Source organism: Podarcis muralis, chromosome 13, assembly GCF_964188315.1.
Source record: "Podarcis muralis chromosome 13, rPodMur119.hap1.1, whole genome shotgun sequence".
In the NCBI taxonomy this organism is placed as follows: Eukaryota; Metazoa; Chordata; class Lepidosauria; order Squamata; family Lacertidae; genus Podarcis; species Podarcis muralis.
The window spans coordinates 38,126,769-38,141,770 of record NC_135667.1 but is presented as its reverse complement, the minus strand read 5'-3'; the positions used below and the strand labels follow the sequence as shown (position 1 = coordinate 38,141,770).

Sequence of the window (15,002 nt, the reverse complement as noted above, 5' to 3'; positions counted from 1 at the left end):
ATGCAGCTTTGTCACGCTGGCCACGTGACCCGGAAGTGTCTCCGGACAGCGCTGGCCCCCGGCCTCTTGAGTGAGATGGGCGCACAACCCTAGAGTCTGTCAAGACTGGCCCGTACAAGCAGGGGTACCTTTACCTTTACTAAGTACCTGAGTTCAGGATTAGAGTGATAGTTTATCTTCTCTTCTCTGGGAAAGGGGAAACCAATAGTTTTGATAATGTTGGTAATGTTTCTGTTCGTACCTATATTCTTTCTCTTGAAAAGTAATAAAATACATTAGTTTTTTTAAAAAATAAATAAAATATAAATAGAGTGATAGTTCATTATTGCTGCTACATCCACCCACCATGGGCGTAGGCAGGGGGCAGTTCCCCCCCCCCATCAAGTAAGTAAACAAAAATACTTAACTCAGTTCTGCCCCCCCAACATAAAGCCTGCCCCCCCAAATAAATCCTGACTACACCCCTGCCACCCAGCCTCTCTGAGTCCTTTCATCTGCTCTTACCAGTTCTCTGGCTTCATCTTTTTCTTTCTTTCTTTCAGCCCAGTTTTGAACAGCACCGCCTGAGTCAGGCCAGTTACGAGCGCCCATCCTACCTACCAGCCAGTCACCCCCCAGGCATGATGCTCCGCCAGAAGTCTATTGGTGAGACAGGGGTCGGGAGGGTGTGCAGTAGTCCAGGTGTCTGGGAGCCAATGTACTGGGAGCCAATGTAGGTCTTTCAGGACTGGTGTTATATGGTCTCGGCAGCCACTCCCAGTCACCATTCTGGATATTTGTACAGCTGCAGCCAGGTCTGGAGATTGAGTAGAGGTCACGGCTCCAGCAGTTGTCAAAACTAAAAGTCCCCGCCTTCCCACTGCCATCTATGTTTCTGCCTCTCCAGGGTTTCTTGCAAGCAATTGAAGACTGTTCCTGCATGCAGCCTGTCTTTGCTCCTCCCATTTCATACCTCTCCTGGTTCTGGGAGTTGGGAGGGGAGCTTGTCACAGCAGGAGGAGACACCTGTGACTCTTCACCAACCTGACTCATCTCTTCCCTCCTGACTTCCCTCCTCTTACTCACCTGCTTCAGCTTCTGCCTCCGATTCTGGACTGCTCTCTGCCACAGACTCTCCCAGCTCACTGAACCCTGTTACTCCTTCAGCTTCCGATATCTCACCACCACCACACCTCGGACTCTGAGCTTTCTTCCCTTGAGGGTTCCCCAACTAGTGCCTCCCAGCATTCATGGTCCAACCAGTCCATGACAGCAGATATGAACGAAAAGGGCCGGGAGGGGAGAGGGAGTTCTCTTTGCTTAGAGCAGGGCGGGGAAGCCTGCAGCTCTACGTGGTGTTGCCCGACTCCCAACTCCCATCAGCCCCAGCAGACAGGACTAATGACTCGAGGATGGTGGGAGCTGTAGTCCGGCTGGAGGGCCGCAGGTTAGACAGTGGAGGTATGGGAGAACCATTTGGTGATGATAGCATTCCTTCTCTCCCCAGGTGCCGCTGAGGATGACAAGCCCTACCTCACTCCCCCTGCCATGAAGTTCAGCCGCAGCCTTTCAGTCCCTGGTTCTGACGACATCCCCCCGCCTCCAACCACCTCCCCTCCAGACCCCCCATACAGCAGCACCACGCCCTCGGCCTCCGGGCGTGCCACACCCTTGGCCCGTTCCACCTTCAACCCCAGCAGCGAGGCCAAGCTCTACTCAGCTTCCCTGCACCAGGAACCGTCTTACGAGCCGCGCTCCCGCGACAAGATGTCCCTCTACCGCCAGGAGTCCGAGGCGGGGGCCGAGGGGTCGACCGCCCGCGGCTGGCGGGGCCACACCCCAGACCTGCGCTACTACAACCTGCCGCCGCGGGCCACCAACACCGCCATGTATGTCCCCACCAAGCCCATGCGGCGGAAGGGGCCGCTTGTCAAGCAGACCAAAGTGGAAGATGAGCAGCGCCAGCAGCAGGGAGCCTCTGCCTCTCAGGCGCAGCCGTTGCCTCTGCAGCCCCAGATGCCCGCCCCACCGGAAAAGAGCTCCATCCCCATCCCTACCATCATAATCAAAGCCCCCTCGACCAGCAGCAGCGGGCGCAGCAGCCAGGGGAGCAGCATGGAGGCCGAGAGCCAGCCGGAGACGGCGGTGCCTGTGCCCTCGCTCCAGCTCCACAACAGCATGGATTTCACCAGCCAGTTTGGGGCAGCCCTGGTTGGGGCTGCCCGGCGGGACCGCGAGTGGTACAGTGAGGCTCGCCGCAAGTCTGCCCTCTTCCTCTCCACCGAGCAGCCGGACGACGACTCTCAACAGACACCCATGCCCCGTCTCCGCCACTCCAAATCCATCGACGAAGGCATGTTCTCCAGCGAGCCGTACATCCAGCTCAACATGGCTCCCTGTTTTGGCAGCGGCGGCGGCGGGAGCAGCTCCGGTTACCTCCCGTCTCGAGCCGCGAAAACGTACGGAGCCAGCACCACCAGCGCCTTCACTTCCGTGTGCTCCAGTTTCCTGCCGCAGTTACAGGCCCACTCGACGCCTCTCATTCACCCACTGACGGGCAAGATTTTAGACCCTGGATCCCCCTTGGGACTGGCCCTGGTGGCCCGTGAGCGGGCCTTGAAGGAGTCCCAGTCCCAGCAAGAGAGCCGAGATGACAGGCATTCGCGCCCGTCCTCGCCCCGGTTCGGAGAGGCTCCCAAAACCCCAGAGTCTCCCGGAAGCTCCATCCTGCGGCTCTGGGGGACACCAGAGCAGCAGCAGCACCATCACCACCACCACCACCACCAGCGCCCAGCATCACCACGGAAGGAGCCCGAGAGCCCCCGACACCCCTCTCCCGAGCAGCAGCATCCTCCATCCTCGGCCAAAGGCGCGCCGTGGGAGAAGCGGCCCGAGGAAGGGGAGAAGCTGGAGCTGCACGTGCGCTTCATGGAGAACTGCCGCCCAACAGAGGAGGAGGAAGGGGGCCAGGAGAGTGGGAAAGCTGAGGTGGCCACTGCCCCCGCGGAACGCGTGGCCGAGGAAAACGGGCTCCCGTTGCTGGTGCTGCCCCCTCCCGCCCCGTCCATCGATGTGGATGACGAATTTGTGTTCACTGAGCCGCTCCCGCCGCCCCTCGAGTTCTCCAACAGCTTTGACAAGCCCGAGTCGCCCCCCAAAGCCGCCAACGAAGTCCCTGCTGCAATGACCCCTCCAGCCGCGCCCCCTGCTCCAGCCGCCTTGGACTCCACGGCATCCAGCTTGACATCCTATGACAGCGAGGTGGCCACCCTGACCCAAGCCGGCACAGCGGAAACCAAGGAAGCCCCTCACGTCAACTTTTCTTCCGTCGTGTCCTCCATCGCCATCCCTCCTGCCGAGGCCCCCGAAGCCGTGACGGACTCGGGGATCGAGGAGGTGGACAGCCGCAGCAGCAGCGACCACCACCTGGAGACCATCAGCAGCGTTTCGACTCTGTCCAGCATGTCTGGGGAAGGCACCGAACTCTTGGACACCTACATCACCTATTTGGACGGGCAGGCTTTTGGAGGAAGCAGCGGCAGCGGAGGAGGCAGCAGCAGCAGCGGTGGCGGCGGAGGCAGCACAGAGAAGAGCCCCCTGCAGACCAAGCTCCGCTCGCGGCCATTCCCCGGTCGCTTGCCGGTGGCAACCCCCACCAGCTCCACCATCTCGGTTTCTGCATGTACTGAGAACATGTTTGCCCTCACGCCCGCTCCGCCCTACCACCAGCAGCCGGCCGCTGCCGAGCCGGGCAAGGAGCTGCAGCGGAAATCCCCGACGCTGCCATGGGAGGAAGCCAAGGCCTCCCCCATGTCCACCATGAAGGCCAGCATCATCAGCGAGCTGAGCACCAAGCTGCAGCAAATGGGCGGGGTGTCGTGGTCCCGTCCGCCCGACTCGGTGGCTTCTTTCGGTTCAGAGAGGCCCAGCTCCTTGCAGAGGCAAAGGTACTAGGCGACTGGAGCAGGAGGAGGAGGCGCAGGAAGCAGGAAGCCAGCCCCGTGCATGCCGCATCTCGTGTTTCAGTTGGGTTTGTCTCCTTTTCTCATTCTCCCGTCAATGCTTGCTTTTTTATGATTTTTATTTTTTCCTTTTTTCTACCACCATTACATCGTTTGGTGTGCTGGCAGGCACAGGGCAAGGGTATGTGCTCTTCTATGGAGCACTTTGCCAGTCTTGTTCAGCGGGTATGCATGGTGCATATATTTACTGTACCACTGGCTTGCAGTTGTATGCGTGTGTGCACACAGACCATCCCAGCTGCTTTTTGCGTGCACTCAGAACACAGGCCCAGCCCCTCCTCAGGCCTCCAAGGAGACCATCCAAACCAGCAGCATCATGACTATTGAAGCATACACATGTATTTAGGGTCTGTTGGCATGTCTGTGCATCTTGCACGTGCAAAGTATATACCTTTGTCTTGTACTGTACTCATATGTTCAGGCAAAGGTCTCTTCAAGCCAATAATGGGCAAGACTCTTCCTCTAATGTCCAACGTTTGCTCCTAAAGGATCAGAAACAGACGCAAGTATTTTGAAAGTCACCAAGCCATTGGGTTTCACAGCACATTGTGGCAGGGATCAAGAAACAGCCCTTTTTGACTAGCCCACAACATGTTGACCCACCCTGCTGAATGGAGCTCATCATTTTGGCTTGCTTGGTGACAACCCCTTGATTATATTACACTGCAGACGGGCAGCAAAAATTGGCAGTCTTGGTCTTGAATGGCCACCACGCATGGGTGGTAGGCTGCGTTTGCCTTGTGGGCCTGCACTGGAGACCCAAATGGTGTGTGTAAATGCATAGAGGAGTAAGATTTCCCATTTGGATATGGAGGCCTGTAGTTCAGTGGTAGACCATCTGTTTTTCATGCAAAGACCCCATGTCCAATCCCCAGCCTCTCCAGGCTTTCTTTTTGAAACCCCAAAGAACCTCTCCCAGTCAGTGTAGACAGTATGGACCCAGTGATCTGACCTGGTATAAGGCAGCATTTCTGTGTTCCTGTGTTCTTTGTGTAGCGTTCACATTTCGTTTTGTGGGGGGGATCCTTTCTGCTGAAGATCCCCTTTGTGTTTGCTGCGCAGCACTTGCCTTGCAGAGCCTTGCATCCTAGTGTGCACTGAGTTTACCCTCGGGGGAGGCTGGTCCCTGCTCCCCACTAAACAAGGGACAAACTCCCTGTGACCCAGCAGGTCTGGGAATGGCTTTCCAACTTGGTGCAACAGCACTGGGGCAGGGTGAAATTCTCCCCATGCTGTTTTCCGTTGCAAAATTCCTTTCTTCCCCCAAAGTTGCAATTAGCCCTACTGGAGGCAGGAAGACAGGTGTCTCTGTTGAACATGCTGTTTTCCTTCCGCACCCCTCTCTCCAAGCAAGTCTAATAGCCAAAGGCAGGAAAGGATTTGGATGGAAATGGCTTGAAACTCCCCCAGCACCCCTCTCCCAGTCAAATTCCAGACATACACCTCTCCTTTTAGGCTTTTCTTTTTTAAAAAAATAAAGTCAGATGCCTTAAGAATATGCTCTAAATTGCAACCAGGTCTTTGCTACAGTTTTGTGTTGCAGAGAAAGATTGGTAATGGGGGACAAGCTGTCACTAAGGGCTAATCTAGACTGCCTTTAGTGCCGGATTCTTAGGCACAGGTCCAGGATTTAAAGCTCTGTGTCTGAGCATTATTGGGGGTTTTTTTGTCCCAGCGCTTTTTCCTGGGAAAACTCATCTTTTACTGCTGAATCGGAGCAAACGGCCATTGGGTTTTCTGTGGGTTGATGTTTGCTCCAACTCAGTGTGAGAACATGGGTTTTCCCGGGAAAGGCGCTTTGACAAAAACAAAACCCAGACATGAAGCTTTAAAGTGTGGCCCTGTGCCTGGAAGGCATGGAATAAAATAGAGTCTGGATCAGCCCTAAGAGAAGCTTGTCCGCCATGATTGGCATTTCCATTGAGAAAACCTTCAGATTCCCTGGAACACGGTCTGAAGACCACTGACACTAGCAGGTTACATCTGGAAGAGCTCTCTGGAAGGCGGAAAGGGGGCATTTTACCTTTAGACCCAGGAAATCTGTGGTTTGGTTGTCTCCTCTTCTGCTACATTATTATTATTATTATCATTATCATTATTATTAACAAATCTATAGACTGCTTTATAACATAAAGCCATTGAAGCAGTCTACAAGATAACAACAGAATAAAACACTGCAAACACAAGTTCAAAAACAATGAAATCATTGCAGCAGGCTTAAAAGCAGTAAGAAACTTTGCAAATTCTTTTAAAAAGCAATAAAATAATTTCTTCAGATGTACAGTTGTTCCATGACTAGGTCAGTACTCAGGGAAAGTAGGCACCTACTCATTGTGACACTGGGCACCTAACTTTGGCTGGAAATCAATTCCAGAGAGCTGCAGTGCTAAAAGCCCAGTTTCTCATACAAGCTGAGCACACCTCTGGGGCAAATGGTGCTCTCAGCACTGTCCCATCTGCGAACCACAGTTGCCAGGCAGGAACATATGGGACAAAGCTGTCCCTTACAACACTCCAGTCCCAAGCTGTTTGTTGGCCCTACACCAGGGACAAGGAACCTGTGGCACTCCACTTGAGCCCACATCATCCCTGATTATTCGCCCTGCTTGGCTGGGGCTGATGGGAGCTGGAGTGCAACAACATCTGCAAGGCTGCTGGTTCGACATCTGTGGGCTCCGCACACACATCCTTGCTCAGCTTTTGTGCCACAGAATCTTCCATGCCAGGGTCTTCTCCTTCCAAGCCGAGGTTGCGTTGCTGTAGCCACCTGCTCCTCTCTTTGCACCTCCGTACTGGGCTGGTACCTGCACAAGCACTTGTGCTTCCATATGCACACACCTGCGGAGAGGCATAGGCATTGTGGGTCCACAGCACTCTCCATCCAACACAGTCGCATTGCTGAGTTTTATTTGCTCCATTCTGTCATTCATCTGCGGTCACACATCTGCGCTGGGAGAATTCACTTGCCGTTCCTCCGATGCCGTGGAGTTGGGAAAGAGAAAAGTTGGGATCTTACGCCCAACACGCATAATCAAAGCTGCTTGTCTTTGAATGGGTAGGAAAGATCGGCTGACAGTTAGGACTCCTGTGTCTTTTGTGGGATGGGTTGGGAGTCTTTCTTTCAGGGGAGGGGTCCTGGGTATTTTAAATGGGGTGGCGGGAAGAGAAGCGGTGGGATGCATAGTCTAATGCAGCCATTCTTGACCTGGTGTCCTCCAGACATTTTGAACTACAACTCCTATCAGGCTCAGCCAGGATGATAGGCACTGTAGTCCTAGGCACTAGGTGCTCTAATGGGTTATATCAGAAGAGCCATAACTTCTGAGCACTATGGGAAGGTGGAGTGAGGGGTATGGTATGGTACAAAATGCTCTGGAATGGAAGTAGGGAAACAGATGACTTCTGGGAGAAGAGAACCATTCCTGAATTCATTGGAGTGGAATGAATTCTTCCTTCAGAGGCTACTCTAGTAAGCATATCTCCTTCCCACCAGGCAGTTCCGTTCTGCTTGATCCATCCACTTTCCTAGTGTGAGGCAGGCTTGCTGTGGCTCCCTTAATTGCCAGCTCAGTGCACTTTATTCTCCCAGTATGGAAGATAGACTGGGAAAAGTTCCATAGGGCTCCCCCTATTGAGTTCCATTGACAGTGCACATCTCAGAGAAGGAGCCTGTTTTCCTTATCAAGTTGCTTTCCTTTTCTTGGTCATTATGAAGCAGGGCCTCAAGCCCTGTGTGACCCAAGTTAACTTGAGTGCTCAAGTTGCAATGCCTTTCTGATTGCACACAGGAAAAGGCCTCTTTGTCGCTCTGTGAATATCATAGGGGGATGACTGAACTTGGAAGGATTTTCATTCATTCCCAAAATCCTGTTGTGTGTGCTTTTTAAAAATGGTAATGAATACATTCAGGGAGGTGCTATTCTGATTCTTTTCTTCCCAAAAGAAAAATCTGAAGCCCAAGTTGCTCCATGAGAGTCAATTCAGTCAAGGCCAATTTTTGATGAAGACTCAGGGCTTGTCCAAGTTTCCACTTGTGCTGTGTCTAGAAAGCATGGGTTGGAGTCGTTTTCTGCTTGACCCTCATTTTCGAGGCAAGGGTCTGAGCAGTTTTCCCCTTGCTTCTTTCCAAGGGAAAACCCACTTTTTAGCAATAGATCAGAACAATGCTGGCAAGGGCTGATGAGAGTTGGAGTCCCTAGAAGACCACAAGTAACCTACACTTGGAGGCCAAGCCTCCTGACTTTCAGAAGGGAGTTTTAGTAGATACATTTAGGCTTCATGGAGATACCTCTATGATTGTCAAGGCAACCCTGGCAGAAGTTTTGTTTTTTAAAAACTCCCAGCCACCAGGTCTATTTTTACACTTGCTGATGTCTAAATTTTGTTTTTTTCACCATGTGCTCTTGTTTGGTTGCGGGAATTTCCCTATGTGTGTTGTGGCCCACTGTTATGCCAACCAAACAAATGTGGGGAGGATGGAAATGGCAGCAGACAGTGCAAGCGAGCTTCTCCTTTTGAATGAATGTGTCATGGTCAGGGATGGAAATGTGCCTTATGTCAGACCATTCCTGTTCCACTGTTGAGGAACTTCTACCAGCTTCGTGAAGGATCACCAAGCAGACATTACAGCATAGCTGCATTTTCTTTGGAGCAGTGCTCCATATCTAGCACAGCTTGCACCATGGATCCTCCCTTCTCTACACCTACTGCCAGCAACCTCTTGACGCTGGCAAGAGGATCCAGGTGTGGAAGCCATCTAGGTGTGGAGAGAGCTGCCACATGGAAATGGTCTCCATCCTGGATATGGTAATGTGGATTCTCCTTACTGCAACCTTCTGGTTCTCCATCTTCAAAGGTAATTTGAGAAAGACCAGCATAGCTTCATTTATATGAGGAGTTTGCTGTCTCATGTGGTTTTGTCCTTCGTTGGCAGCGTTCCTGCAAATCAGTGCTCAGTCACTTTAATATCTTCCTCCAGATATTTGTGAGTTTTTAAATATATTGTCAGAGACTGCCTCCCGGTCTCAGCTCACAGAAGACCAACGCTAGCCATTAGAACTGTACAGAAGTCTTTATTGGCATTTAGTTTCCATTTCCAAACACTAGCGTGCGTCTCTACGTCTAAACCCTAGACCAGCGAAGCCTCGTCTGAGTCTCCGCCCCCTGTACACCAGCTTAAGACTCTAGCCTTACTCCACCTTCTACGTTTCTCCTTCCTCCTCTGGGTCCTACTACCCCCCTGGGTGCCCTCTTTCCGGGATGCCTCGGAAGCGGACCCTTCAGACTCCTCCCCTTCTCTCCGGCGGGCTTTGGGACCCGGCTCTCTCTCCGGACTGCCCATTGCGCCCCCCTCCTGTACATTTGAACTTGGCGCGCGCGCGCTGCCCCTGACCTTCCTTTTGACCGTTACCTCGCTCTCTGATGCAGGCGTGGCTAACCCTGACTCATGTCCTTCCGCTGACGGAAGGCTGCCTGCTGCCGATGTTTGGGACTCCTCCCCCTTACTGCTCTCCGGTGGGAAAGTTGGTCCCGATTTCCAGCTGCTGCTCTCTGAGTCCCCTCTGGCCCCTCCTTCCTGGGGTGTTCCCTCTGGCAACCCCCTGGCTCTGACCACTGGGGCCCCTTTCTGTGAATCCTCTGATTCACTGGAGAGACTTAGAGACCTCGGATGGCTACCCTCGCTGACTTCTCCCTCAGATTCCTCTCCCTCGGTCTCTACTTCCTCCCTCTCCTGTCCCTCTGCTCCTGAACCCCTGACATCCATCCCCCCCTCGAAGCCCCCCCTTCCCCCCTCCCCTCCTTCCGGTGCGGGTACTGGGTGCTCCGTCGTCGCGGGGGTGCTTGCCGGATACAGTTCATCCCCCATGTACTCGTCAACGTCGCTCTCCTCTGCTTCCATCTCTCTGTCTTCATGCTCGAACCCCACGTTGTCCCCCAACACGTCCATGTCCGTCTCGCCCCTCTCCCCCTCTTCGGGTGGTCCCATCCAAGGACCCCTCAGCCACTTCCTGCGCCACTGCTCCTCTGGTTGATCGTCCCACCAATACGAGTGGTCTGAGGCAGACCCCGGTGGCGAACCCACCTGAGAGCTGGGGACTGGTGCCTGTTCCTCGTCCGAGTCGAACCCCAGGAATGTGCTGGCTGAAAGAGTGGGTGTGAAAAGCCAGTCATCGAAATACTCTGCTGGCATGGGCCTGTGCGGGAAGAGGGCATGAAACTCCGCTTTGAGCAGCGGTTCCTCCAAGGCATAGTCCGGTACCCAGCTGTTGGCACTGGCCGGGGTACCCTCTCTGGCTAGAAAATATTCTACTCCCTCTTCCCCCCATCTGGAGTCCAAAATCTCTGTGACCTCATTGATGTGTCCCTTCCTAGGCGGCCCCCTCACTCTGGGCCCTTCACTGCTCTGGTCTGGTGCTGTGTCCGGCTCCTGAAACCTATGAGGTGCTTTGTAGGGCGTGAGCACCGATCTATGGAACACCGGATGCATTCTGGAACCCTCCGGAAGAGCCAACCGGAAGGCTACTGGATTGACCTGCGCCTGGACCTGGTAAGGTCCTAGCTGCTTATGTCCTAGCTTCTTCTTAGCTAATGATCTGGTCGGCACTGCTTGCGCTGCTAGCCAGACCCAGTCACCCACCTGTATGTCTTCCCCAACTCTTCTGTGTCTGTCGGCCTGCACCTTGTATGCGTGCTTTGCTAGTTCTAGCTGCCTCCTGAGCTGTTCGTGGACTTCCTGCAACTCTGACGCTAAGGCTTCCGCTGCCTGTGGCTCCCCCTCCCCCACTCTCTCTAAACCCGGGAAGGTTCTGGGATGCCTCCCGTTGTTGGCGAAGAACGGCGTCACCCCCGTCGACACGTGCTTCGTATTGTTGTAAGCGAACTCGGCGAGCGGCAGGTAGTCCACCCATGTCGTGGGCTGCTGGTTGGCGTAGCATCTTAGGTACTGCTGCATGACGGCGTTGACCCTCTCCGCTTGTCCGTTGGTCTGCGGGTGTCTCGCCGACGCCAAATTGACCTTGACGTTCAGAATGCCCATCAGCTTCTGCCAGAAGTTCGAGATGAACTGTCGCCCCCGGTCGGAAAGAATAGACCGTGGCAGACCGTGGACCTTGAACACGTGGTCTATGAACAGTTTGGCGGTCTGCTCTGCCGTGGCTACCTTCGCACACGGAATGAAGTGTGCCATCTTAGTAAACATGTCCACCACCACTAGCACTGCTGTCTTTCCCCTCGAGCTGGGCAGATCCGTGACGAAGTCCAGGGCCACCCTCTCCCACGGTTCAGACGGTGTCTGCAGCGGTTCCAGCAATCCCGCCGGCGGTCTGTGAACTGACTTGGCCCTTTGGCAGGTGTCACATCTCGAGACGTAATCCGCTACTTCCCCCCGCATCTTGGGCCACCAAAAGTCTCTGGCTACGAGTTCGACAGTCTTTTCTTTGCCAAAGTGCCCTGCGGTGGGAGCGTCGTGTAGCTGCTGCAGGACCCTTGCGCGGAGGTCGTCTCCCGGCACGTAGAGTGCTCCCTTGTGGAGGAGCAACCCATCGCGGATCTGGAACTCGTCGGCCCTCGCTGTGCCCCTGTGCACCTCCTCCATCTTGGCCCGTGCGAAGGGGTCTTCCCGTAGCGCGCGACGTACGGCGTCCAGGTCCACGGTTGCCGACGCGCATGCCCACGCTTCCGGTGCGAAAATGTGCTTGGCCGCCGACGGTGCCGCCTCCTCCAGGTATTGCGGCTTTCTGGACAATGCATCCGCCATCACGTTGTTGTCGCCTGGGATGTACTCTATCTTGAAGTCGAAGTCCGCGAAGAACTCTGCCCATCTAATGTGTCTCTGGTTGAGGAACCTAGCCGTGCGCCAGTACTCCAGATTCTTGTGGTCCGTGTGGACCTGCACTGTATGTCTGGCTCCGATGAGGAAGTGCCTCCATGCCTTGAATGCTGCATGTATGGCTAGCAACTCCCTGTCCCAGATAGTGTAATTCTGCTCCGACTTGCTGAGCTTCCGCGAGTAGAAGGCGCACGGCCTCCAGTCCCCCTGCTGGTCTTGTTGCAACAGGACAGCTCCCACGGCTCTGTCTGAGGCGTCCGTCTCCACCCTCATGGGTCTGCTGGGATTCACATGCAGCAGCTGCTCTTCAGACGCGAAGAGACGCTTGAGCTTCTGAAAGGACTGCTCCGCTTGCTCCGTCCAGATGAATTTCTTCTTCTTGGAGCTGAGCGTGTCGGTGATGGCCGCTGTCTGCATGGCAAATCCCTTGATGAACTTGCGGTAAAAGTTGGCAAAGCCGACAAACCGCTGGACTTCCTTCCGATTGCGTGGGCTCTTCCAGTCCAAAACTGCGCGAACCTTGGCGCGGTCCATGGCGAGCCCCTTGTCCGACAACTTGTAGCCCAGGAAATCCACCTCCGTCACGTCGAACTGGCACTTCTCCAGTTTGGCGTACAGCCTGTGCTCCTTCAGTCTCTGCAGAACTTCCCTGACATCCCTCTCGTGCGCCTCTCGCGATTCTGAAAAAATCAGGATGTCGTCCAGGAAGCATACGCACTTCTTGTAAAGGAGCCCCGCCAGCACGTGATGCATAAAGGCTTGGAAAGTGTGGGAGCCATTTTGTAATCCGAAGGGCATAACTCTGTATTCGTAGGTGCCCAGTGGCGTGAACATGGCCGTCTTCCACTCGTCTCCGTCGCGCATGCGAATCAAGTTGTACGCGCCACGTAGATCCAGCTTGGTGAAAACGCGTCCTTTCCGCACCGTCGCGAGCAAGTCGTCTATCTTGGGCATGGGGAAAGCTGAGGGCTTGGTTTTCGAATTCAAGATTCTGAAGTCCACCACCAGTCTTTTTTGGGGCGTATCCCGCTTCTTCACAAAGAATACGGGACTGCCCCCCACTGCTTTCGACTCCCGGATGAACCCACGCTTCAAATTGTGATCTATGAACTCCCTGAGTTCTTGCAGTTCATCCTCAGACATGGAGTACAGTCTCCCAGTAGGCAGCGTCGCCCCCGGCAGGAGGTCAATCTTGCAATCATAGGGTCTGTGAGGGGGTAGCTTGTCCGCCTCCTTCTCGCAGAACACCTCCAAAAACTCCGCATACTTGTGGGGTACTGCTTGCAGCGTGCCCAACTGCAACTGCGGGTCCTCCTCTTCCCCTTCCGGGCTGGGTATAATGCAGTGTTCTGCACAGTAGGAGGAGCCAAAAGTCAGGTGGCGCTGGTACCACGCCAATGCTGGGCTGTGCCTGTGCAGCCAACTCATGCCTAAAACTATAGGCGTGTCGGACAGCTGGGTGACATTGAAACTGATGACTTCCCGGTGATTCCCAATTTGCATCACCATAGGCGGCGTCTGCTGCACCACCTGCCCCCCTAGCAGTTCCCTGCCATCCACCGTGACAACCTTCAGGGGCAGTGTGGCTGGCAGTAATGCTACGTTGTGTTGTTGAATGAACTCCAATCCTATAAAGTCTGCGTTACTGCCAGAGTCAATTGTAATAGGCACTTCTAAGGTGAGTCCATTGGGCAGCTGAAGCGATGCGGTTAGCTGCACCACTGGCTTGGGCGGGAGGGGGTCTGTGGGCTGCAAAATCTCTGGGGACTTCCTCACTGACTCGTCTGGCTGGGCCCCAGTGCCTCCTCTTCCAGCCAGACCTGGTCGTTTCCCTGCTGTGGTGCTCTCTGCTGAGTTGTTTCCAATACTGTCACTGAAGCTGCAGTGTGCTTGAAACTCCTCTGGGGACACTCTTTCGCCATGTGCTCTGCACTCTCACATATATAGCACTTCCTGTTCCTTCTAGGCAGCTTCGATTTTACTGCTCCCGGCGTTAAGGCTCTGGTAGCTGAGTGAGCCCTAGCACCGCCAATCTCCATCTGCTCCTCGCCCCCTCCCTGTGGAGGCGTGGACTGCGCACGCGCTGCCTCTCTGGGCAAGAGGGAGGGCACTCTCGCTGGTGAACGTCCCCAACGCCCTTCTTCTTTGCTCCACGGACGTTCTTCCTGCCTCACCCCAATAGACAACGCTCTTTCAACCACTTGCTGAGTGGTGGTGGGTCTCTCACCCCTTGCCATCTCATCCTTGATCTGTGCATTCAGACCCTCCCAAAAAAGGTCTCTAACCGGCGGAGAATCCTTATCCCAATTCAGCGCGTTGACCAATGCAAAAAACCGGGAATGATACTGCCTTACGCTGGCTTTCCCTTGTCTTAGCCCAAATATGTCCCTCCGGGCAATGTCCAGGTCTATTTTGGATAAGAAACAGGAGTCCATCGCCTTAATGAACGCCTCTGCGCTTTGGAGCGCCGGATCCTTATCTCTCCATAGGTTGCGCAGCCATGATTTCGCGTCCCCATGCAAATGAGACAAAATAAACCCCACTTTTTCCCTCTCATCTCTAAAGTCTCTTTCCAGCAGCTGCAGCGCAAACAGCACATCTGCTCGGAAATTGGGGTACTGCTGCAAATTCCCATCAAAATGAGATACAATGCTGCCTCCTCTCTTCCCCAAACCGATCCCCTCGGACCTGGGTGCTGGGATCCCCTGCTTTACAAGCCCTTCCAACCTGGCTTGAAGATCTCTGCATGCAGCTGCCGCTTCTTCCTCTCTCTTCCTGGATGCGATTATTTCAGCGTTGAGTAGCGTCACCGCTTCTTGCAGGGAAGCTATTTTCTGTTCTGTAGTCATCTTGCCTGACTCTTGTGAGCTCGCAAGGCACCAGTCTTCCACCCTCCCTGCCTCGCTTCCTTAGCGATGCTTGAGGCGAAGAAAACCGATGGTAACTTGAGACGAGGCTTACTGTCAGAGACTGCCTCCCGGTCTCAGCTCACAGAAGACCAACGCTAGCCATTAGAACTGTACAGAAGTCTTTATTGGCATTTAGTTTCCATTTCCAAACACTAGCGTGCGTCTCTACGTCTAAACCCTAGACCAGCGAAGCCTCGTCTGAGTCTCCGCCCCCTGTACACCAGCTTAAGACTCTAGCCTTACTCCACCTTCTACGTTTCTCCT

The 15,002-nt window shown here is 54.3% G+C and overlaps 1 protein-coding gene across 6 annotated transcripts in view; it reads left to right on the top strand.

Moving 5' to 3' along the window:
* The window catches only part of SHANK1 (SH3 and multiple ankyrin repeat domains 1), a 112,110-nt gene that overhangs the window by 94,757 nt on the left and 2,351 nt on the right, over positions 1-15,002 (top strand). For 4 of the 6 annotated variants that reach the window (XM_077917428.1, XM_077917429.1, XM_077917427.1 and 1 more), the window contains 2 exons: positions 543-645; positions 1,487-3,926. In XM_077917428.1, the coding sequence (XP_077773554.1) occupies positions 543-645; positions 1,487-3,926 (2,543 nt within the window). Of the gene's footprint in view, positions 1-542; positions 646-1,486; positions 4,010-15,002 lie in introns of all 6 variants that reach the window. The other 2 variants (XR_013390450.1, XR_013390451.1) reach the window with 2 other exon arrangements.